General features: G+C 40.5%; 1 protein-coding gene across 1 annotated transcript in view; it reads left to right on the forward strand.

Annotated features, from left to right (window-relative positions):
- VAV3 (vav guanine nucleotide exchange factor 3) overlaps window positions 1–24,134 on the forward strand; it is a 370,216-nt gene that overhangs the window by 197,543 nt on the left and 148,539 nt on the right. The window contains exons 7-12 of the mRNA XM_073592989.1: window positions 52–120; window positions 3,316–3,419; window positions 5,197–5,296; window positions 6,915–7,010; window positions 19,425–19,493; window positions 21,952–22,038. Of these exons, the coding sequence (XP_073449090.1) occupies window positions 52–120; window positions 3,316–3,419; window positions 5,197–5,296; window positions 6,915–7,010; window positions 19,425–19,493; window positions 21,952–22,038 (525 nt within the window). The remainder of the gene's footprint in view (window positions 1–51; window positions 121–3,315; window positions 3,420–5,196; window positions 5,297–6,914; window positions 7,011–19,424; window positions 19,494–21,951; window positions 22,039–24,134) is intronic.

Below are 24,134 nucleotides of genomic sequence, written 5' to 3' on the forward strand. Positions count from 1 at the left end.
ATTTTTCACATCACTTCTTTATACATTCATTATCTGTCTTTCCTTTTGCAGTTCTTCATGGAGCCATTGAAAAAATTCTTGCCTTCAACAGACCTGCAACAAATATTTATTAATATCCCTGTAAGTACCTTAGACGAGAAGCAGGAGAAATATAGCATAGCTCTTCAGTACCGTGGCGATGCGAAAGAATAAGTAACAATGATAAATTTTAAAACTGCTCCTGGCTAATATAAAATACCATTTAATTCAGTTACATATCCATTGAAACATCAATAAATGTGTTTTATAAAGTACTTGTACAATTATATGACACTGTACTCATAGTAATGTCATACAACAGTATACACGCTTACACGAAGGGGAGGTTTGGGTTGACAGATGACCAAACTGTGAGGCCACTGACCTGGCTATGCTGTCTAGCAGACATACCTAAAGCCCAAGATTGGCTGAACACAGTTAAAAGTTCTTTTGGGATGTAAATTTGATCACAGTATAGTTTATGTATTGTAATAGAGTATTTTGCTGTTTTCCTGGAGTTCAGACCTAGGCTAACTTTACAGACACAAGGCTCAATTCACAAAGCTTTAACACCAGTATAAGTAAACAACTGGGTTGTTTATGCACAATGACTTGCAGCAAGAACAATGAGACTCCGTAGCTGTAGAGTTGGATTTGTGAGCTCTAAAAAGGTAATTTTACTGCTTTAGTCTAGTTCAGATAAGAAATCAGCAGTGATTCAGTGCACCAGAATTCACAAATAACTGAAATATTAGGGTTATGTGGTCTGAGCCTTTTAAAAATAGCCCTTAGTGCTGTTTCACACTGATGCGGTGTGGGAAACTGCATGTGATCGCACCACATTCCTGTTTAAGTCACATGCGATTCTTTGAAGTGCGATTTGAGCCCATTAATTTTGTATTGCTCAATTACATCGCTCCCACATTAAAAGTTACCAATTCAGAGTTAGAGAGGAGGTCTTGCACTAGACTTATTTCTCTTGCTCTAACATTTGCGGAGATACCTCACATGTGTAGTTTGAACGCTGTTTACATATGGGGGCGCAACCTACAAATGCATTCGCTTCTGCGTGCGAGCATGAGTGGACGGGGACGCTTTAAATTTTTTTATCAAAAAAATGGGGGATTATTTGGCGGGACTTTAGGGGTGCCAACAAAAAAAGGAAGTCAAACAATGCTCAACAGTAAGTATGTACAAATTTGAAGATTTTATTGTTACATACAAAATATTTAAAAATTCCAATATAAATTATACACACATTTTCAAGGATACATCTAAAAGTTTAAAACAGAAGATGAAATAAAATCACTCGATAGTAGCGTTGGAGTGATAGTCCCGACATGTTTCACCACTCTGGGCTCATCAAGGGACGTTTTGAAAACAGAATAGATGTAACACTGCGTATAACAAAACAAAGTGCAAGCATTACATTGACTTGAAGTGTAACACAGAATATTAAAGTTAAATAACAAAAAGATACAATGGGGTGTAATGTCAACCGCTAGGCCCATCAACAAGAGCTCACCCATATGCAGATCTCATACCTGAAATTCAAATATTGGAAACAAGGAAAAACCTCGCTGAGTGATGTACTTAGAAAGTGCCGAAAGAGGCCCAGATGAGCTTGACAGCTGAAATCTAGCCAGAAAATTAAAAAACGTGTAATTGATAATTGGATTGAAGTGTAAGTTCTACTCAAAATAGTGGGGGGGGGGAAGGGAGGGAAGGAGGGGAAGAAAGGGGGGGGGAAGAAAGAGGGGGGGGGGGAAGGAAGGGAGGGACAGGAAATTGGGGGAATTCCCCCCCCTTCCCTCTCTTCTTTCCTCTCCCCCCCCTTTTTTCCCCCCTTTCTTCCCCTCCTTCCCTCCCTTCCCCTCCCCCCCATCCGCCACTATTTTGAGTAGAACTTACACTTCAATCCAATTATCAATTACAAGTTTTTTAATTTTCTGGCTAGATTTCAGCTGTCAAGCTTATCTGGGCCTCTTTCGGCACTTTCTAAGTACACCACTCAGCAAGCTTTTTCCTTGTTTCCAATATTTGAATTTCAGGTATGAGATCTGCATATTGGTGAGCTCTTGTTGATGGGCCTAGCAGTCGACATTACACCACATTGTATTTTTATGTTATTTTACTTTAATATTCTGTGTTACACTTCAAGTCAATGTAATGCTTGCACTTTGTTATACGCAGTGTTACATCTATTCTGTTTTCAAAATGTCCCCTGATGAGCCCAGAGTGGCGAAACATGTCAGGACTATCACTCCAACGCTACTATCGAATGATTTTATTTCATCTTCTGTTTTAAACTTTTAGATGTATCCTTGAATATGTATGTATATTTTATATTGGAATTTTTAAATATTTTTGTATGTAACAATAAAATCTTAAAAATTCTACATACTTACTGTTGAGCATTGTTTGACTTCCCTTTTTTGTTGGCACTCCTAAAGTCCCGCCAAAAAATCCTCAATTTTTTTGATATTTATATACAGGGATGTTGGTGCCTCTCATTTTGTCATTGCCACCCACCCATATTATTACTTCACTTTAATATTTTTTTTATTTTTAATTTTTTAATTTTTACACTTTCCCTTTAATTTTTTTTTTTAGCACTTTTATTTCTATTACAAGGAATGAAAACATCCCTTGTAATAGGAATAGGGCATGATAAGTACTCTTTACAGAGACATCTAGGGACTATAAGTCCCCAGATCTCTCCTCTATGCTGGAAATTCTGAGATCAAAAAAAAAAACAATCTCAGGCTACCCAACAAAAACTGCACTGTTTATATCTGCTGGCACAGGAAGTGACATCATTAAGTCGCTTCCGGCCTTCAAGGTACATAGAGATTGCCGGGCACCATCTGGTCTGCGGTCAGCTCTACGGTAAACCGCTGACGGCGGCAAATTCTTTCTTCGGCTTGCCGATTGCAGCCAGGAATAGCACCAGTGGGCGGCGGGAGGGGGGCCATGTCTTTTACTTTGGGGCTTTTACTTTGCAGGGAATCGCCTGCTGAAAAAAATACAGCTACAGGCATCATTCAGATATCTCCACTCAAAGTCCAGGACGTCATATGATGCCCTAGGAGCAGGAAGTGGTTAACATTGACATGAACGGAGTGCGATTATGATGCGGTCTGGGAAACCCACAGGAATCGCTGCAAATCCCATGCCGTATCAGTGTGAACTGAATCCTACACAGTGCTGTTTGTGCCCATTTATCTAGTTTAGTTTAGGTTTTTATTCTTTGAATGTTTTTGTGTGTGATCACATATTTCTCTTTTTGGCATACAGGAACTGGTGAAAGTGCACAGAAGCCTCATGCTTGAAGTCAATGACTCGATTACGCATAAAAATAGCCAAAACCTCCACTTGGTCTTCCTGACATATAAAGAGAGGTAGTATTTCACTATCTGCAATAACTTCATCAACAGCAACAACAGGGGTCACAATAGATTCACTACCAACAGGTCCGAAGGGAAGATGGGCCTATACTGCACCCTGATGCTGCTGTGTCCTTTTAATGTTTCTGCTACTTTCTGCTTGTCTCATCACTTCACCTACTTCAGTGTCCTTGGTGTTTGAGCTAATTTTCAATTTGATTATCTTTATCAGGTTTTATGTCTGTATTTAACAGATGAGAATAGTTACATTTAGCTATATTGTGTATGCTGAAAATCTAAAAATCTAGTTATGGGAAATGCTATATTTGAATAACAGAGACTAGTGAAATAAATCCATAACTTTGGCAGCTGAATATTTTAAGCAATGAGATCAGCAATGAAGGGGGCCAAACTTGAAATACAGGGTGCAACGCTGCTTTAAACATTATCTCTCCCCCATACTAACACCTATTTTGACTAACCTGTGTAAGAAAGATTTGTCTACATACCTATTTTCAGGCCTCTTCGGTCCGGTCACGTGATGTCCCATGTTAGCCAGGGCCGCCTGCAGGGGAGTGGAGAGAGTGCTCCGACACTGGCTGATAATACCTGGGACCAGTGACATCACCCATAGGCTTTAGTGGCACATCTGTTGTTGGCGCTCCTTCCTCCCCCTTTCAGCTGCGCTTGTTGACACAGGGGAGCCGAATCACATGACTAGGTTAGAGCAGCCTGATAATGGGTAAGTATACAAATCATTATTACACAGGTTAGCCAGAAATGGTGTAATGTAGGACTATAAGCAAACCTTTTTTTAAAATTTTGGATAGAGTAAGAGAGGTTCATAACCTGTCGGTTTATTTTTTGCCTTCTTTGTCCCACTGGGGAAATTTTCCTTCACTGTCCCATAGCCAAAACAGGAGGTGAGAGGAAATCCCTGCAAATTAAGGGAATTCCTTGGGGACCCCCAGGTCACCAGAATTAGTGTCACTCTATTACTTTTCTGGGGACAACCCAAAATTTGGGATTTTCTTTAACTTTCACTTTCAATGATAATAGTAAACAGGACAAAGCTTGACAACACAACGCATCAGCGCCTTGAGGCGATTCAGTTCGCATTTGCAGCGCTTTACAAATCATTCATTCATTCATTAATTCACAAAATAGAGAGGGTGAATCTTCCTAACTGGGGCACAGACAGCAATAAAAACTGACAGGGGTTGTAATCCCTCTGCAATCTCTGCAAAAAAAAGTTTTGCATTTAGGCTGGGTTCACATATGTGCGGCCGCAGTTCACAGCATAGGGTCTGGTGTGTTTCTGTTCACCGCCTCAGGTGCAACTCAGGTCCGAATTTTTGCCTGAATTCGCACCTGAACAGGACTCAAAAACATACAGAACCCTTTTGAAATGCAGACTGTGGCTGCCCCGGACCTGTGTGAACCGGTTCCATTGAGAGCCAGTCACACTCGCATGTAATGGGAATTGGATGCGGCGAAACCCAGATCCAATTCGCACATATGTGAGCCCAGCATTAGTTGTACTTTGAGAAGAGGGAGGGAACATTTTTAAGACTAGACAGGTTTTGCCTGAAATTCTACTTTAACTATAGATTGCCAGACATAAATTTGCAGATCATCTGCATAGTTGGATGATTACTACAAGTTTAGGCAGTTCTTTAATCGTTTATCATGTTTCATGGAATATCTGTCTGTGTATGAGCTCATTGTTTTCTATAAGTGTAATGTTAAAAAGCACTGTGCACAGCTAATTCATTTTTATCATCTTCATCAGACTTCTTATTTATGGAGAGTACTGTAGTCAGGTGGAGTTAGCCATATCCATCCTGGATAACATATGTAAAACCAGAGAAGACGTCAAATTAAAACTGGAGGTATGTAGCCACCTTTTTAACTTATATCTGTTACTGCATCATTCTGGATGACTGTCATTCTTACATGGCTGGTCTGTACTTGAATCCCTCCATACCCGCTGTCACAAGGATTTAAGCATCACATGGCCTCAGAACACACCCATCATTTGAGTTTTATCTTTCTGGATGTGAAAGAGGTATGACCCCGGAAGGGCTCAACTCTGAGCCCTTCCAGGTTCAGAGTTTGTGCTCAATCATTTTGCAGAGGTGTTAACCTGTCTCCTTTAAGAGAACCTGTCCTCTGCACACAGGGGGCTTTTAAGCCTCTCTGTGTTAGCAATAAAAAAATTAAAAAATAGAAGTTCAATAATAAAAAAAAAACAACAACCCTACATGCATGCACATGCAAACACTCATGAAAATGTTGATTCACATTAGGTTTTGCCACACACTCCAAAGTGAGAGCAATAATTCCAAGGCCATTATTCATGAGGATTGCCATATTTGGTATCTAATTGCTCAAAGCAACCTCATATTTTATGTATCATCAAACAAATGGGTATCATATTGTGTTTGTGTACACTAAAATCAACTTGAGTGTGTTTTTTAAAGAAAATGTAAATTTTACAAACTGTAGCACAATTACTATAATAATATCTTTTGTACATAACCTAGAAACCATTATATATGATCTGGAAATTATGACCAGATCAGATGTGGTTTGGAAACCTTTTAGGTGTGTATTACAGGTGTCTAATTTTCCATACAAGTCCTGTTATTCTGCCAGTTAAAATCAGTGCCGTAGCAGTAATAATATCAATGATATTCTGAGTTTAATTCATGCTTATAGCGAGATATTTAAGTTCCAAAATAATTGCCTTAGGGTTTTTATCAGTTGCTGACAGAACTCCAGTTTCTGTCCTGCCGTGAACTCCTTATGGATGCCTTTGTAGAAGAAGTAGTGCTCTATGGTGTCAGCTAATAGAAGCACCATCCCCTGGCAAGCATCCATCTTCCCTGCAGCACACCACCAGCTGCAGAGACAGCAACAGTGTGCTTCTGTGAAGCTCTGTCCTTCACCGTGGGACCATTTCATGGCAAAGGTTCTGTCACCATTGCTTCATTAATGATTTTCAGTATTTCAAGCTGTAGCTTCTTCACAAATCACATTGATGTTTTAAAGACAACATTTAAAAATGAATCTGATTCATTATTTGAAGGCAAATATACTTTATGTTCTTTTGTGTTTATTTTCTAGATTTTGGCACCGGTGCATTCCATAATTCCTTTATAATACACATCAATTTAATAGGACTTGTTCTTCCTTAATTGTTTTTGTATCCCTTTGCCTAGAGCATTACCTTCAAATTATCTGCACAATTGCATGACCTAGCTTACAGTGCTGTGATATGACAGCACACACCATTATTCCTGCAGACGTGATTAATGTGAAAAAGGAAAACATTTATAGGTGTACATTTTTAAATGTGATTGTTTTCTTGCAAAACGTAAAATCTTATTTTGCTTAAATATAGATGACATTTTCAGGGCCATGCATCTGTTTTTTTATAATTCTGTAATGTGTCATTGAAAGCAGAGACTGCAGCGATGTAATGATAACAATATTTCATCTAAACAGGAATGTTCAAAGAGAGCAAATAACGGGAAATTCACACTGCGTGATCTTCTTGTTGTTCCTATGCAAAGGGTCCTGAAATATCACTTGCTGCTCCAGGTAAGTCCTTAATTTGCAGATTCTACACAACAAAGACATCATTTTAGGCACAGAAGACCATGGGAAGCCTATTGCAGCCCCAAAAGACTTAATACTCATACCTTTTTTTCATTTTAGGATAATGGACATAGCTGCACACATAATTGTATATGCTCTAGTCGTCAAGTGAGCCAACTTAAGGGAAAAATTTTGCATTCTAATATCTGTATGTAGTTAATACTAATAATTAATGGTAGTATTTATTAACTGAGTTAGTCTCTAGTTCGGCTGTTTTTTTGTGTTACACCCCTTCCTCCAGCCCACTGTTTAGAATCATCACACATAAATATTTTATGAGTTATTCGTTTTACTTTTCCGTGAATAACTTTAATAGTCTTAGAATAGTGAGACATAGGACAGATGAATCCCAGGCTACAGTTAACAGTAATATATTATCTAGTGTATAATTTATCTTTTATTAGTCTTATAGATTCATCTTCTTAAAATCTTATACATTGTAAATTGTTACGACATTTGTGTAAGAACAGCATGGTATAAGCGCAATGATTCAATCACCTTTATAGCAATCCCTGGTATTTTCTAGACACCCCTGTCACTAGTCCTGTAGACTACTGGATAAAATAAACCTTTGTTTAAGTAAATGCTATGATTTTCTTAAATGAAAGTACAACTTAACTTGTTCATAACATTGTCCTTTAAAGGCTGAAGTTTTTTTTTATCTTAATGCATTCTCTAAATCAGTGGTCATCAACCCTGTCCTCAGGGCCCACTAACAGGCCAGGTTTGCAAGATAACGGAAATACATCACAGGTCATATCAGTGATTGCAGTATTCTAGTCTGTATCTCCCCAAGGTAATACATAAAACCTGGCGTGTTAGTGGGCCCTGAGGACAGGGTTGATGACCACTGCTCTAAATTATAGTAAAAAAACCTCCCCCCTACTACTTGCCTGAGCCCAATTCCTGATCCAGCGATGTGCACGAGAGCAGCAGCAATCTCCCTCCTCGTAGGCTCCCGCTGCCATCAGTCACACGGCTCAGGAGTGAGCTCGTACAAGTGCCCAAATAGCAAGTGGCTTGGTATGGTGGGCACTCGGCGGGGGGGAGGAGCCAGGAGTGCCAGCGGGAGACTTGAGAAGAGGAGGATCATGGCTGATCTGTGCAAAACCACTGCACAATGCAGGTAAGTATAACATACAGAATACTTTATTAATCCCAAAGGGAAATTGGGAAATTGTTACGACTGAACAAGATGCAAAAACACAACAAAATTACCAATAACAGCCATTAACACCAAATAACAAAATTAAAACTACACTACAAAAAAAACAACCATACAATTAAAATAACATAGAATAAATAACAGATTAAAATAACAGGCAAACTACCAAATAAAATAATACACCACTTTCTTTAACACCACTCCAGATAATAACCAACGCAATACCAACATACTATAAAAACAACACAAAATCATAATCTTCACCTCCAGCCCTCACGTTATTTAAAATAAAAAGGGTTTACAATCACTTTACAGTTTCCCTCTATCCTCTAAATGTAACTCATATAAGGCTGTGTAAACCCTAGCAATAAACTTTTCTCTTTTGGTCTGTTACACATACTAAGGAAAGGGCTTTTTATATCTGTTCATCTATGTCAGACGTCACAAAAAAGCACACCGCTTCCACCACCAGGTCGCGGTGGCAACAATGTCAGTGTATAGAACACATTCCGAGGTGTTTTATGCTCAAACACATTGTCAAAGGGATCTGCCAACCTCATGGTAGGAGCGGTGTGCTTTTCTTGCATTTTATACTATTTTTAGGGCCTTTGTGTACATGTACTCCCATTTTATTTAATAAGTACTACACCATATTAGCTATATTCTTGGCTCCTGGTGAGCTTTTTTATGCAGTATAACCCCAATGAAGGGGTATGTAGATTCCTCACTGTTTACTCCACTTCCACCTGAATGCTGATCACTGGTGACATCATTGTCTGTTTACATGTTTTATAACACAAGGCTCATCTTTATTCATCTTCTGGTGAGTGCATTATATACTGGTGGTGGGATATCACCACAGAGATTCTACAGACTACACTTTGGGTGGAATACTCTCTACTTGAGATGCTAACTCCAAGCTGACGTCTGACACATTTGGCACCCCTCAGTTTCCTTGAAATGAGATGTTCTAGGAGATTCATTAATTTGTTTTTTGTGCACTTTTGCATTTTATGTTGCGGAGACAGGAGAGTATCTGACTCTGAGCAGTCTGGCAAGAGAAGGTCAGAAAACAGTAAAGCGGAGCTCCAGCCCCCCATGGAAAAATTTAAAGTCAGCAGCGATGTCGGCACCCCAGCCAATGTTTCTATCGGCTCTTGGGTGCTGCCCCAGCCATAGCCTGTAAGGGAAACCGGCAGTGAAGCCTTGTGGCTTCACAGCTGATTGCCTACTGCGCATGTGCGCTGCGCTTTCTGAATGGCAGAGAAGGAGGAGAGGGGCTGAATTTCTGACGTACCTCGCCACTGCAAGGTCTGACGGAAGTGGGGACAGGCACCTGTCCAAAACAGGTACACGCATAACCCCCCCCCGAAAGGTGCCAAATGTGGCACTGGAGAAGGGGAAACAGATAAACGGAGCTTCCACTTTTGGGTGGAACTCCATTTTAAGTTCCAAAAATGTTGTTTGTTGTAGATGTGAATTCCTGGCAGATCAACAGGTATATTTCTGTACTTGCAGGACTTAAAAGGAATAAAGCACAAGGAAATGTGGATGTATAGCAGAGATGTACTGTGTAATATATTTAAATTGTTTTAGCTGACATACACACACTGAAGTGGCATACTCTTTAAGATCTGCACTATTGGCCCTACCTGGAGCTGCACAGTCTTTGCATGAAAAAGGTCCCTGCTGGGGTGCTTTTACTGTGTATATGGACCATGATCTCATTTATTTTTGTGTTGGGTCCTTACTCTTCTGGATAGTTGGGGGCCACCATGAGTACAAGCCAGGCAGCACAAATATGCAGTAGGTACTTTTGTACTAAAGAAGAGCAGGACAAGGCAGAGCCAAAGAATTAAGATCTCCATATTAAATCAGTCTCAGACAGTGCTTTCTATAACTTAAAAAAGTCTACTAGTAGGTGCCAAAAATTATATATGACATACTGTGGATGCCATTGCTGTAAATGTAAAGGTAATGATTCAATTGTAAACATAAGTGATACATAATAATAAAAGTGACATAGTGCAAAAGAGTCTTTTTGTGCAATCTTGAGTGCTTCGTGCCTTGTTCCTAGGATTCCCCCATGTGTTCCACCACATGCAGCCACAATCCCCGGTGTCTCCTGGTTGCTCTCACGGATCCCGTGCGTCACTCCTGGCCCAGCAAATGGAATGCATGCCGGGTTCTAGGCAGTGTCCAGCTTTCTGCACACCCTAAAGGGATGTTTTCTTATATCTATTCAGTGGCACTTTTTTACATTGTAATTTTTAATGAATAATCTACCAAGAATTTTACACTATGAGAGGCTGTCTCCATTTATTTTTTGCCTGCCTAATAATCATTTAGGAAAACATACTGGATCACAACAGGGAGGAGCCAGGATCTATAAGAGCAACCAGGAGACACCAGGGATTGTGGGACAGGTCCTCCTAAAGACCTACAAGCCTCGTTGACTCTCCTTACTATATACAGTCTGGTGAGTGCAGTGTGATTATATTATAGCATGTGTTGGAACACACAGGGGGAACCCTGAGAAGAAGGCACGAAGCACTCAAGATTGCACAAAAGACTCTTTTGCACTATGTCACTTTTAATTATTATTTGTCACTTATGTTTACAATTGAATTATTACCTGTCACTTACAATTACACCAATGGCATCCACAGTATGTCATATGTCATTTTTGGCACCTACTAGTAGACTTTTTTATGTTATAGCAAGCGCTGCCTGAGATTGATTTAATATTGGTTAACTCTTTGTTGGACACAATAGACAGCAGCTGCAAATATTATTACTATTATTATTTGTTTATCTAGGTGTAGGTGTTTCTCATTTGCAGTTCTGTAAGGATAATGCTACATGGGTTACACCCGATTTCGTGGCCACCAACTTGATTATTACACCGGCAACAGCGCCAGTATGTAAGCAAACTCCCAGCCGCTATAGCAGTTTAAGTCTATGGGATTAATTTACTAAAAAGCAGAGGCTGTTCATTTAGTAAAGTGAATGCTTACTTAACAAAGGGATGCTCCCATAGCTCAGTAAATAGGGGGATGCTTTTTCTCTTCAGTCATCCCATTGTGTTTTTTTTTCCTTGATTGAACATGATTGCACATTTAAAGTGCATACGGCTTCACCTTATAAACAAAGTAAACATCCCTTTGCAAAGTGATCACACCCTGCTTACTAAATCAAGCCCAGTAAGTACAATATTTCTCCGAGTCACTTCAATCTAAAAATGTCATGCTTTTTTCGATTCATGTTGATGGTTTGCAGGTTAAGAGATCGGGAAACAGAGGCTATTCTGAGATTAAATATTGTGTTTCCACCATATAGTCTGTAAGGATTGGGCATCCTCCAGGTAAGCATTTAATTAGGGCAGGAAGATATAGTGCAGGTTGCCTTTGATGGCGGTTTGGAGCCTGATTAGAAGCAGAACAGGGATATAAGTCTTTCTGCGTCTCTAACCTGCTGCTGATGCCGGGGAAATGTCACTTTGACAAACAGGTGCTGCTTTAGCCCACAGAACAAACTACACTCAGAGGAGACCTTTTTATTTATTCCTCCTTTTTGCATTCTCAAATTATACCAGTTTCAATATTTGCAGAGTAGCCTCAGAGGCAAGAAAGTTATTAATGTACAGAACAAATAACCTTCTTCCATATGAATCTGACTCATAATTCCACATACTGGTCTGTATAATCCTTGGTCATAGTCTAAGCTTTTGAACTGTATAGACTTAAAGGAGATGTGGGCCAAATCTCTTTTGACCCTACTTCTCATGTGGATCACAGGAGTGCACTTAGTTTTGCACTTCTGTGACCCATATTCAGTCAACAGTGGGCTAAAGTCCACTGTCGGCTGACATCACTCAGCCAGTCCAAACTCTCAAAGGGATCCCCACTTTTAGCATAGGGAAGATTAAGGAGCAGGCGCGCATGAGAAGAGAAAACCAGAGGAGAAGTGGGGGGGGGGGAGCACCACCTCCGAGAACCATGAAACAATTATAGTCTGCCATTAGGCAATTATCCCTCTGCATCGATCCATGTGGACCAGATTTTGTTATTTTTTTGGGGCAATTTCTGCTCTCATAAGTTATTTTATATAGTGGTAAGACAGAGTTAACTATTGGAGTAGGAGGATCTGCGGACTTCCACCTTAGCAGGATTTCTCGTCCGGCATAAAACAATGCAAAAGTAAGGCATAACTTCATGTATCTATCTCCCACAATATCCTCCATATTGTTAAGTAAAATAACTAGAGGGTCCAGCGGGACTACAGTATCACAAATGTCGCTAGGAGTGTCAACCACCGACTTCTAGTATGTGGCAAGTTTAGGGCAGGACCAAATCATATGGCAGAAGGAGCCACTCTCCGCATCACACCTAGGGCACCTGGGGTCTCTCTGTGGGCATATGTTGGCACAGTCTCTGTGGCGTGTAGTATATACGATGAAGAAATTTCAGCTTCAGAAATCTGTCTCTAGCTGATATCATAGAGGGGACATAAGAAGAAACACAATCTTCCCAGTCTTCCTCCGTGAGATCAGGAATGTCAGCTTTCCACCTCTCAAACGTACGACTCAACCCCGCCTCATGTGCCAATGTCGGGATCCACCCAAATACCTGACTGGCAGCTGGTTCAGCCTGTTAGTGTGCCGCTGGGAGCCTGAGCCAGCCGCTCCCGCTCCCTCCACATCCTGGCGCTCCAGTGAGCCCTGGAAGGGCAGAGCAGAGAGCTGGCGACTGACAGTCACTGGTCCTCTGCTCATTGAAGCACGAGAACAGAGCATTTAGAGTTTTTTGATCTCTCAGTTCTTGGTCTTAGCTGGCAGCATCACAGTGATGCTACATCCACCTAGGTGAGTATGTGTGTTTGTTATTTTGAAATTCCATACTTCTCCTTTAAAAGTGTGTGTAGAAAAGTACTAATACTAAAGTATTAATAGCACCTTTTTTTCATTTAATACCCGGTAGACCTTTCCAAAAGTTTTTTTTTTTTTTTTTGTAAAGCTTCATATTCTAGAGACCTCCTATTTTCTCTATCGCATAGCTTAAAGAAGAATTCCAGGCATACTATATTTTGAAATAGTTACATTGGTCCAGCTTAGGCCAATGTAGCTATGTATATGCTATAAAAAGAGGACCATGATGTAAGGGGGACTCTGCTGTGGACTTTGACATAAGGAGGACTCTGATATAATGGGTCATTCCGATGAGGACTCTCATGTAAATAGAAATTCTGATGGGGACCCTGATTTAAGGAGGGACTCTCATGTGGACTCTGATGTAAAGAGAGACTCTCATGTGGAGCCTGATTTAAAATATTCTGATGAGTGAATGTATTTGTGTTCAACCTTAATTATTGGCTCAGGTATATTTGGAATTTCTTTGCTTTGTTTTACTGAACCGTTAGAAGTAACACGATGAGAAAATCGGAGACAAAGTACTGCTTTCGGAGCGATCGTGCGATAATATGATCATTTTTTTTTTTTAAAGGGTAAATTTTATTGATATTTCACAAAAATAATAATGACAACATCCATAGTGCATAAAGTACACAATAGGATACAGACAAAGGAGGATTTGTTTACCTATAAACGCATTGTCAAAGTATACAGTATTAAAGATGTCAAAAAAAGGGTTAAAATCCTGCGCTTATCCTACTCTCCTGGTGAAGGGAAGTGTGACTATTGAAATGGAGAAATCAAACACATAAATAAATAAATGAAAATATATAGATAAAGAAAAGCTGCAACCTAAAAAGTCCAAACCCCTATAAAAAAAAATTAAAAAAAATTGGATGACTAGATATTTGGGATGGCCACCCTGTCCTCCAGAAACCTGAGGATTGCCACCCAAAATCTCACAACACGGGCACATCCAAATCATATGAAAAGAATGCCCCCCACTGCAGCATGACAACGGTGGCATTCTGATGAATCTACCCTACCCATCTTATATAGACGTGCTGGGGTATAGTAAATTTGGTGTAAGAAGTTAAATTGTATTAGCTTATCCCTGGCTGATATCACAGAGGGCAATAAAGAGCTACCCCAGACCATGATTCTTCTATTAAGGAAGGGATATCAAAGGTCCATTGTCTAGCTATCTTCTCCATCCTTGGGGAAGAGGAAGTCAAGAGACCCCGGACCATTTGGCTGGCCAAAGACCAGAGCACTTTTTGTGATTCGGCACTGCCTCGCTTTAACTGACAATTGCGCGGTCGTGCGACGTGGCTCCCAAACAAAATTTGTGTCCTTTTTTTCCCCACAAATAGAGCTTTCTTTTGGTGGTATTTGATCACCTCTGCGATTTCTATTTTTTGCACTATAAACAAAAAAATAGCGACAATTTTGAAAAAAACACAATATTTTTTATGCAACAAAAGGAGGAAAGAAATGGGACTTTATATGAGGCAAGTCACTGAATGCATACCTTATTTAGTTCATTTATAAAATTATTTAGTAATAACAAATCACATTATAGAAGGTGTCAATCTGTAATACAGGACACAATCTAATGTAATACATTTGCATCAATATGTAATAGTTATACAGAGTGAGATAAAACATAATAAGCATTATAGTTACAAAAGGACACTCATCCATTCATAAGAGTTCAATGAACATAATCGATTTTTCATGGTGAGCCAAAATTGTCTAAGCATCAGTTCGATGTAACTCGACGCACGTTTCATGGCTCATGACAATCATCAGGATGATTTAATTATATAAAAAATATATATAAAAAAAAAATTTCCTCAGTTTAGGCCGATACATATTCTTCTACATATTTTTGGTAAAAAAATCGCAATAAGCGTTTATTGATTGGTTTGCACAAAAGTTATAGCATCTACAAAATAGGGCATAGTTTTATGGCATTTTTATTAATAATTTTTTTTTTACTAGTAATGGCGGCGATCAGCGATTTTTATAGTGACTGCGACATTATGGCGGGCAGATCGGACACTTTTGGCGCTATTTTGGGACCATTCACATTTATACAACGATCAGTGCGATTAAAATGCATTGATTACTGGGTAAATGCGACTGGCAGTGAAGGGGTTAACCACTAGGGGGCAGTGAAGGGTTTAAGTGTGTCCTAGGGAGTGATTCTAACTGTGGGGGGGGGGGGCTGGGCTATGTGTGACACGACACTGGTGATCAGTGTCAGTGTCACTAGGCAGAATGGGGAAATGCTTGTTTACATCACCATTTCCCCGTTCTTCCTCTCCATGAGACGATCGCGCACATCGAGTCCGCGGGACCTGCAATCACACTCAGGGAGCTCGCGGCGGGCCCGCAAACCGCTTCTTAAAGGGCAAGGTACAGGTACGTTAATATGCCTGTACATGCCCTTCTGCCGACGTATATCGGTGTGCGGTTTGGGGATCAGAACAATCAATGCTTCCCAAAAAGAATCTGAGAGCACACCATTGTCAAAAGCGTGTTTGTGTACTTTTAGTAATTTTTGTAATTATTTGTAAGTACAATACCACTCTACAGGGTACCCATCCAACCCTGGGGTTTTGTTAGTGGGAAGGGAGTGCATTGCTTCTTCCATTTCTGGTACAGAGATAGGGAGATCTAGATCTGTTGCTGCCTCTTGGGACAATACAGTAAGCGGGATATGTTCTAGGTAGTTCTGGACCTCTTCTGCTCCATAACTCACACAGGAGAAATATAGATTAGAATAGAAAACTGTATGAATGCATTCACTGTATCATCTGGAGAAATACAGAGGGTTTGGTGTTCATTATAAATACAAGGAATAGAGGCAGGAGCATGCTGAGAATGGGCTAGATATGTTAAAAGTTTGCTATTTTTATCTCCGATTTCAAAGACACATTGGGATTAGTAAAGTAGTTTCTTTTGTGTCTTTTCAACCAATACTAAATCAAGTTGGCGAGAAAAATCTCTCCACACCCTAAAATTAGAAGAGGACGGGTTTCTAACGTATTCCACTTCAGCTTCTGTAGATGACTGTTCACATTCTTGAATCTTCTATTCTCTATCAGTTTCCTAATGAGCTCTGAAATAGAACCTCTGAGGGTAGCTTTAAAAGCATCCCATGTAACACTCAGTGATACATCATCTTTATTCTCTGCCCAGAAATTACCTATAGCGGTAGCAGAGGACCTTTTCAAGCACTCCTCCTTTAACCGCAATGAGCTCAGACTCCACAATTTATATCCACACGATGGGCCCATGGCCAGAGTCAATATTAGAGGGGAGTGATCTGAAATTGCCCTCGGAAGATATTGAACCTCCACCACCCTAGGTAAGATATCCTTAGACAGAAAACACATTTCCAACCAAGAGAGAATATTATAGGTAGAAGAAAAACATGAGTAAGCACGAGTATCTGGGTTTTTCCATCTCCAACCTTTACCAGACTATATATGACATACAGGAGAATAGGAGAAAGCACCGTGTTAATGTCTCCTGCTAAAATAATCGGGCCCTCTGCCACCTGGGGCACCTTCGCCATCTATACTTTCCACACAGCTATGGTAAATGTTGGTGGAACATAAACTGCAACAAAAGTATGGGGTAAATTGTCTATTATGGGAACCAGCACAACAAACCTCTCAACCAGGTCTGTTACAATAGTTTTTGGAGTACATGATAGGGACTTGGCCACCAGGACAGAAACCCCTCTAGCGTAATTAGAATACATGGAGTGAAAAGCGTGGCCTATAAATGCCTGTTCAAGGGCCAGGATTTTGGTTCCAACCAGGTGGATTTCCTGTAAAAGAATAATATGGGATTTGTGTTTTTGTATATAATTAAAAACTAGTTTAAGCTTGATCTTAGAATTAAGGCCTTTCACATTCCAGGAGAGTAGATTAAGGGTTTGATGCCATGAGAATGAAAAACAACAGTATAATACTGACCATTAGGGTGTATTGGCGAAGGGCTCCCGGAGAGCACAAAGAGCAACAACCAAGCCTGTAATACATGGAGATGGTGGTGAGAGCCATATACTTTCTTTAAAGAGTGAAAAGCATTATCAGTGTAGGCTAAAACAAAAAAACATAACTAAAACAACAAAATTGAGTAACTCTGTACGAAATGATCCAAAAAGTAGGATCGTGGCCCCAACCCCCCACCCTGCCCGCAGTCCCAAACACACAACACACTCTTTTTCCCCCCAAACCTCAATACAACGATATCACCCTAGTAGGGGAATTCTTCTTCGTCCAGCCAGAGATGAAGAAAAGGGTGTAGATGTGATGAGCAGCAGAACAAATATCGAACTGCATCAAAGTGTATAACCATTTCAGTCAGCCAAACAACACAGGCCTATATAGGATGATATAATCAGCTATATTAAGCATAATAGACTAAACATTTGGTAAGTAATGGCAGTAAAGAGGCCTCTATGCCCCTGGATAATACAATAAAAGAGTAGACATAGCAGAGATTAGGTGCTTCCCAGAGACTCCAGTCATCTGGTGGCTTCTTTAGGTGAGGTGAAGAATTGGACTTTGCCCTTATGTACCAGGAGAAGCCTCGCAGGGTACAGCATACTATACGGCAGGCTGCGGTCACGCAGGCATTGTTTCACACTCTGGAATGCTGCAGAAAAATCAGGAAAAATGGTAATACAGTTATTGTTATAGAGCAATTCAGGCATATTCCAAGCACGTTGCAGAATCATTTCTTTATCACTGAAGTATAGAAAGCGAGCCAGTAATGGCGTTGAATATTGTCCTGGTGGAGGAGCCCTCAGCAGGAGCTTGTTCGATTGCGAACAGATGGGAGAAGCTCTCCTCCCCCAAGGTTTGCTTTAGCCAGGTGAGTAAGAATTCTTCAGGACGTTGGCCCTCTGGGAAGCCAGGGAACCGGAGATTATGACAACGGAGTCTGACCTCAATATCCCCCAGCTTAGCTTCCTGGGACTTGTGGTCCGCCGCCACCACTCCAACAGTCACCGTAAGGGGGTTTAGATCATTCTCAACTGGGTTAATGTGTTGTTCTGCATTGGTAACTCTGTGCCCACTTCCTGAACATAATCTTTGAAGATGACAAAGTCCACTCGGAGAGTCTCTATTTGTGTAGAAAGTGAGGAATGGCATGTCTTGAAGGCCTCCATAATTTGTGTCAGGGACGGTTCTCCTACCTTGGTCCCCGGGGTTCCTGTCATCAGCTCTGCCAGGATAGCCAGCAAATTTGTAGCATCCAACCAGCCTGATTCACCTTCGGCCCTTGGTTGGGCATCAGCAGTAGGGGAGCATGGCGGCTCCTGTGTGTCCCGGGCACCATCTTGGCCGGCCTCATGGGCAAAACGAAAGAGCCTCTCAGCAGGTGTCGGCTGAAGGTTTGGCCATATCTTTTCCATGGCTGGATGCCTGAAGTGTCCTGGAGGTGATCCTAACGGTCTGGGATGGAGTAAGCAAGCTTTGGGCTGATCAGGATACTGTAGGATCTCAGTGTGGTCCGGAGCTCTGGAGAAAGGCTGCTTACATACACGCCCCCGATAATATGATCATTAGTACACAGCTTTGCAGAGCCAAATACGACAGTTCATTCAAAATTATCTAAAGGGGCAAACATGAAAACATTTCTTGTACGGTAACATAACAAATGATTTTCGTTTAATCGGTACAGTATTCGTTTGTAAAAAATCGAGTTACCTAGACAGCGCATGATTGGAAATGAAAGAATAAATTACATTAGAATACATTACATCATCACTGGAAGTTGCATTCTGTGTTACGAGAATTTTTGTAAGTCTTGTAACCTATTTGTTTTCGATATGTGAAACAGCATGCAAAAAAAAAAAAAAAAAAAATACGATCATTAGTCCAATATTCTTATTGTGTGTACCAAGCTTAAGATTGAGAAAATACAGTCGATGCTGAACCCTTTGTTGTGCCATTTCAGATCCTTAGTATCTAGTGACAACATTGTGGTATGAACCATACTTCTATTCTAGCAAAATATAAAAACAAGGGTAGGTCAGTTACCTTATCTGCCTTTTGTATTGTTCCCACTGTCTGCATTCTTTTTTATGACACAATCAAGCCAGTCTTATTGCATCTCTTAGTCTCTTACCAAATTAAACTTTGTATTCTGTTATTGTCAGTGTTGCAGTTACTAATGATAGAAGGGAGATCTGTAATTCCCTGGTAATAAATCACTACTGTTGAATCCGCGTGATGCATTATATGCTTTCTTTCAGGAGCTGGTTAAACACACTACTGATGATACAGAAAAAAATAACCTGCGTCTGTCACTTGATGCAATGAAGGTATCTGTTTTATCTACGTTATCTCTATTCTATTTTTATAGGTTGGTTCTCAATTGCTGGATTGGATTACTGAATTACAGTAATCTTCGAGAACCGTTAAAGTAAAGCTATCATACTTGAGGCAATGGCTGAGACACTGCATAGATTTTTAACATTCATACTACCATTCCCAAGTAATATTTTGATGCCATGAAATCTTCCATTCTTTTAGATAGAGCCGCCTGTCAGTTGTAAAGAAGCTGAAAGGTGTTGGATATTTTGACACTGCTCTGTGCTTGGACACTACAAAGTAATATTCAATCTAGCTGGTGCTAAGTGGAATTATTATTATTTTGTAACATTAATCCATAAACTGACGGAGTCAGCAAAAACATAAAACTGTTTAGATAGTCATTTGCTGTACGTCTAATGCTATGTACACGCGATAGGATTTTCCGACAACAAAACCGTGGATTTTTTTCCAAAGGATGTTGGATCAAACTTGTCTTGCATACACACGGTCACGCAAATGTTGTCGGAAATTCCGAACGTCAAGAACGCGCTGACATACAACAAGTACGACAAGCCAAGAAAAATGAAGTTCAATAGCCAGTGCGGTTCTTCTGCTTGATTCCGAGCATGCGTGGACTTTTGTGCGTCGGAATTGTGTAAACACGATCGGAACTTCCGACAACAAGTCTTGTTGTCAGAAAATTTGAGAACCTGCTCTCAAACATTTGTTGTTGAACAAGTGTTCTATGGAGCATACACACGGTTGGACTTTCCGACAACAAGCTCACATCAAGCATTTGTTGTCGGAAAATCCTATTGTGTGTACGGCCCATAGGAATTTTGGTAGGTTACATTCTATTGTAAGGAAGTCATTTCATTTTTTTCCCTACTCTGAGCATACGTTGGCAGCTGCCTCCCTGTTGTGTGGTTTTCTCTTGATGTGGACCAACAATAACACTGTTGCACCAGATTTTAATGAGGTTGGACCTGATACACGGGGCAGCGATGACGAACCTTGGCACCCCAGATGTTTTGGAACTACAATTCCCATACTCATGCACTCTGCAGTGTAGTTGAGCATCATGGGAAATGTAGTTCCAAAACATCTGGGGTGCCAAGGTTCGCCATCACTGCACTAGGGTCTGTTTTCAGGTTTTTTTGTATTATATACAAAGGCATTTAAATGTTATCACTTTCATCCCACATCTGTAAAATGTATTTGTGTACATATATACAGATTTGTAGGTCCCCAATCTATTTAGCAGCTTATGCAGTCAACTGAACTTCCTAGATCAGTGCTTCTCAACTTGGGGGTCGGGACCCCCTCGGGGGTCAAATGACGATTTTCCAGGGGTCACTGAATCCTGGGCTGTTCCTGAAGCCCACACCGCTCTCCCAGCCTTTTCACGGCCACCCAGCGGGGCTGTCCCTGGAGTCTGTGGCTGCCGAGCTGGGCTGTTCCTGGAGGCCACCCACTAAGCCTCTTTGCAGCCGCCCATTCAGTTCACGGCATGGCTGGGGGGCAGAGACTAGAGGTCAGCTGACTAGTGAGGAATGTGAAGTGGGAGGGGCTGAAGGAGACCTTATCTCCTGATGTCGGCATTGGTGTCACTGCTACGAGACACTACCTGTGATTTTTGTTGCCATTAAAAGTCCCCACTACAGTTCTCAGATCAGCAGATGACCTTGATAAAGAGCACCTAAGTTGGCTGATCAGAACTCTCCCCAGCACTGCCACTCATCCCACCCCCCACCAGCACTGCCACTGATTCCCCCCCCCCCCCAGCACTGTCACTCATCCCAACTCCTCGCCAGCACTGCTACTCATCCCATCCCATGGCTAGAGAGAGGGATGGGGGGGGAAATACAAGAAATTAGGATAGAGGGAGATAAAAGGGAAAGAAAGGAGAACAAAGAGAAAGAGTGGTACATCCTAAAATGTACCATAAGGGGTTTTAGTACTGTACGAGTGGAAGGGACACAGGGAGCGCTAAATATCCGTGGGTTAGGGGCGCAAATTACTTGTCTTGCCTTGGGTGCTGACACCCCACGCTACGAAAATAATTTTACTGTTAGGGGTGCCCACAACTTGGGGAATTTTATCAAGGGGTCACGGCACTAGAAAGGTTGAGAACCACTGATCTAGATCAACAAATCTGAGCTACAGAGCAGGTGTGTTGTTTCCTATCAGCCATACCTGACTGATAAACATGTACTGTGATAGAAGAATATAAAAGCACAATCACTATTCACTACTACTATAGAGAAAAATCAACATATGCATTAAGCAAACATGACTACACCTTTGTACATGTAATATATTTGACATGTAATATGTCAAAACATAGATAGGTTTTCAAAATCTGAACACATTAATACATTATTTTCATTAAGGTGACCAGATTCAACTGGATATCCAAGATTCACCTTACAAACACTGCATTATTGCTTTTATTTTGTGTTGCAGGATTTAGCTCAATATGTGAATGAGGTTAAAAGAGACACAGAAACAATGCGGGAAATCGAGCAATATCAACATTCCATTGAGAACCTGGTGAGTGATTCCTACGTTGTAAGTAGTGAGAGGAAGCCAGTCCGTGTTGAAGTAAGGTCAGTGGGTGCAGTATGTAGGCTAAAACAACCTTCCAAGTATGTACAGTGTGATAATAAATAAACAGGCTAAACACTAAGCATTAGGTTTCAGGGTTGAGTTAGGTGCTGAAAGGTAAAGTATGGCTTACCAGTCCTGCTGACTGCATTAGTTGTTTTTTTTCAGACTTTGTCCCTTTATTTTCAATTGGTGAGCCTGCCAGTAACACAACGGTGACAGCGCTCACTTACTACTACTAATGTATCTATGCAGGAGCAGCATTGTCTCCCACGGATAGAAAGTATGTTTGGACTACAGAAAAACTCCCCCTTTCCTCATCTTCAAAACACAGGGGAGGTGTTCTGTAGTCCACAGGAAAAGCGATCTGGAAATAACTCTTAATGATAACAGCAGAGGCAGAAATCTCAGGAAAGTATTAGCTTACAAGATTTCTGGCAGGAGAAACTCGTGTTTTTGTTGCTCTTATCGAACATACTGTATATGCAAAACACTTTCATTGGTACATTTAAGGAACCACAACAGAGCACAAAGGAGAAGTTCATTGTTAGGGTTTACATGCTGAGGGTTAGTTATATGGTGCAGCTAAAGTGATCCAGTACTTTACCCGTACTAGGAAAAGTAATGGGTTTACTTTACTGCACTTCCCTGCTGTCTAATTTGGCAGTGGATTGGGCTGTGGGGTATCACTGGGAAGTTATGTACAGGCTACATATGGTCCCTGCAAAGTGACAATATTTAGCTATATATTGTTTAGTATAGGTGTAAAATATATAGATTCACCCTAAGTGAAGGTGAAACTGCACATCAAATTCATGATGAGATATGTCAAATTATAGTAAATGGTGTATTTTCACATAGAGAACATATGGTAAGCATTTTAAGAAGCTCTCTTGCTGCATTTTGAGTAAACATATATATAATAGAGATGAATTGAACTGCATGAAGAATGCATAAAAAATATACACATGTTTTACATACATTTTAATACATGCAGTACATTCATGCAGACAATGAATACATTTTGTAACACAAAGGTGTTACACCCCTCAATCAAAATGCAACCATTTTAATGTGCATTTTAAAGACTTTTTCATGTATGCGTGAACGTGTCTTCAAGGAAGAGAGAACCTCCCATGTATAAATTGAATGTTTTTTTATACAGTTCCATTCATCTCTATGGCAAATATATTTTTGTCAAAATCAGCAAAAAGGTTGCCAGTGAATGTAGCGGGACTTAAAAAAAGGCACAGGATGAGCAAGCATAGATGAGAACCATGGCATTGACTACAGTATATTGGCATAGATCTCATTAAAGCGGTATTAAACCCCAAACCAAAAATGTATTATATTGCAGCCTACTAATCATCAGATGTGGTGGCTGCATCCGTTTTCTTTTCTTTGGCTTTTTTCTTTTCGTTTTCACCTGGTGATCTGGCCAGTAACTCACCTCTTGTATTATAGTGCTTCCACTTTGGATGAATGAGCACAGGAGGCACAGCAGCATGCATTGTCAGTCGGGGGGGGGGGGGGGGGTAGTGTTAAATGTATTAGCAGATTTAAATACAGTAACAAATTTAAACCAAACTGCAGCTTACCCTTACAGCAACAGTTTTTTTTTTTCTTGGGATAGAGGTTTTACATGGACAAAAAATAAAAAACCTCAGTGATGTGCAAATCTTCTTAAAAAAAAAAAAAACAGTTCAGGAACCAGTGAAAACATTTAACTATCCACCGATTCTGTAAATGTATCTTGAAGAGATGACCAAGAAACCCGTGCCCTTCACCACAAATAAGGCCCTATACCAAATATGAAAGATCCCCACCACAGAGATCAGCCAGGCATGTAATTAACCACTTAAGGACCAGGCCTCTTTTTTAGATGTGTTGTTTACAAGTTAAAAACATTTTTTTTTTTTTTTTGCTAGAAAATTACTTAGAACCCCCAAACATTATACATTTTTTTTTTTCGAACACCCTAGAGAATAAAATGGCGGTCATTGCAATACTTTCTGTCACACCGTATTTGCGCAGCGGTCTTA

This window comes from Aquarana catesbeiana, linkage group LG07 (genome assembly GCF_042186555.1).
Source record: "Aquarana catesbeiana isolate 2022-GZ linkage group LG07, ASM4218655v1, whole genome shotgun sequence".
Lineage (NCBI taxonomy): Eukaryota > Metazoa > Chordata > Amphibia > Anura > Ranidae > Aquarana > Aquarana catesbeiana.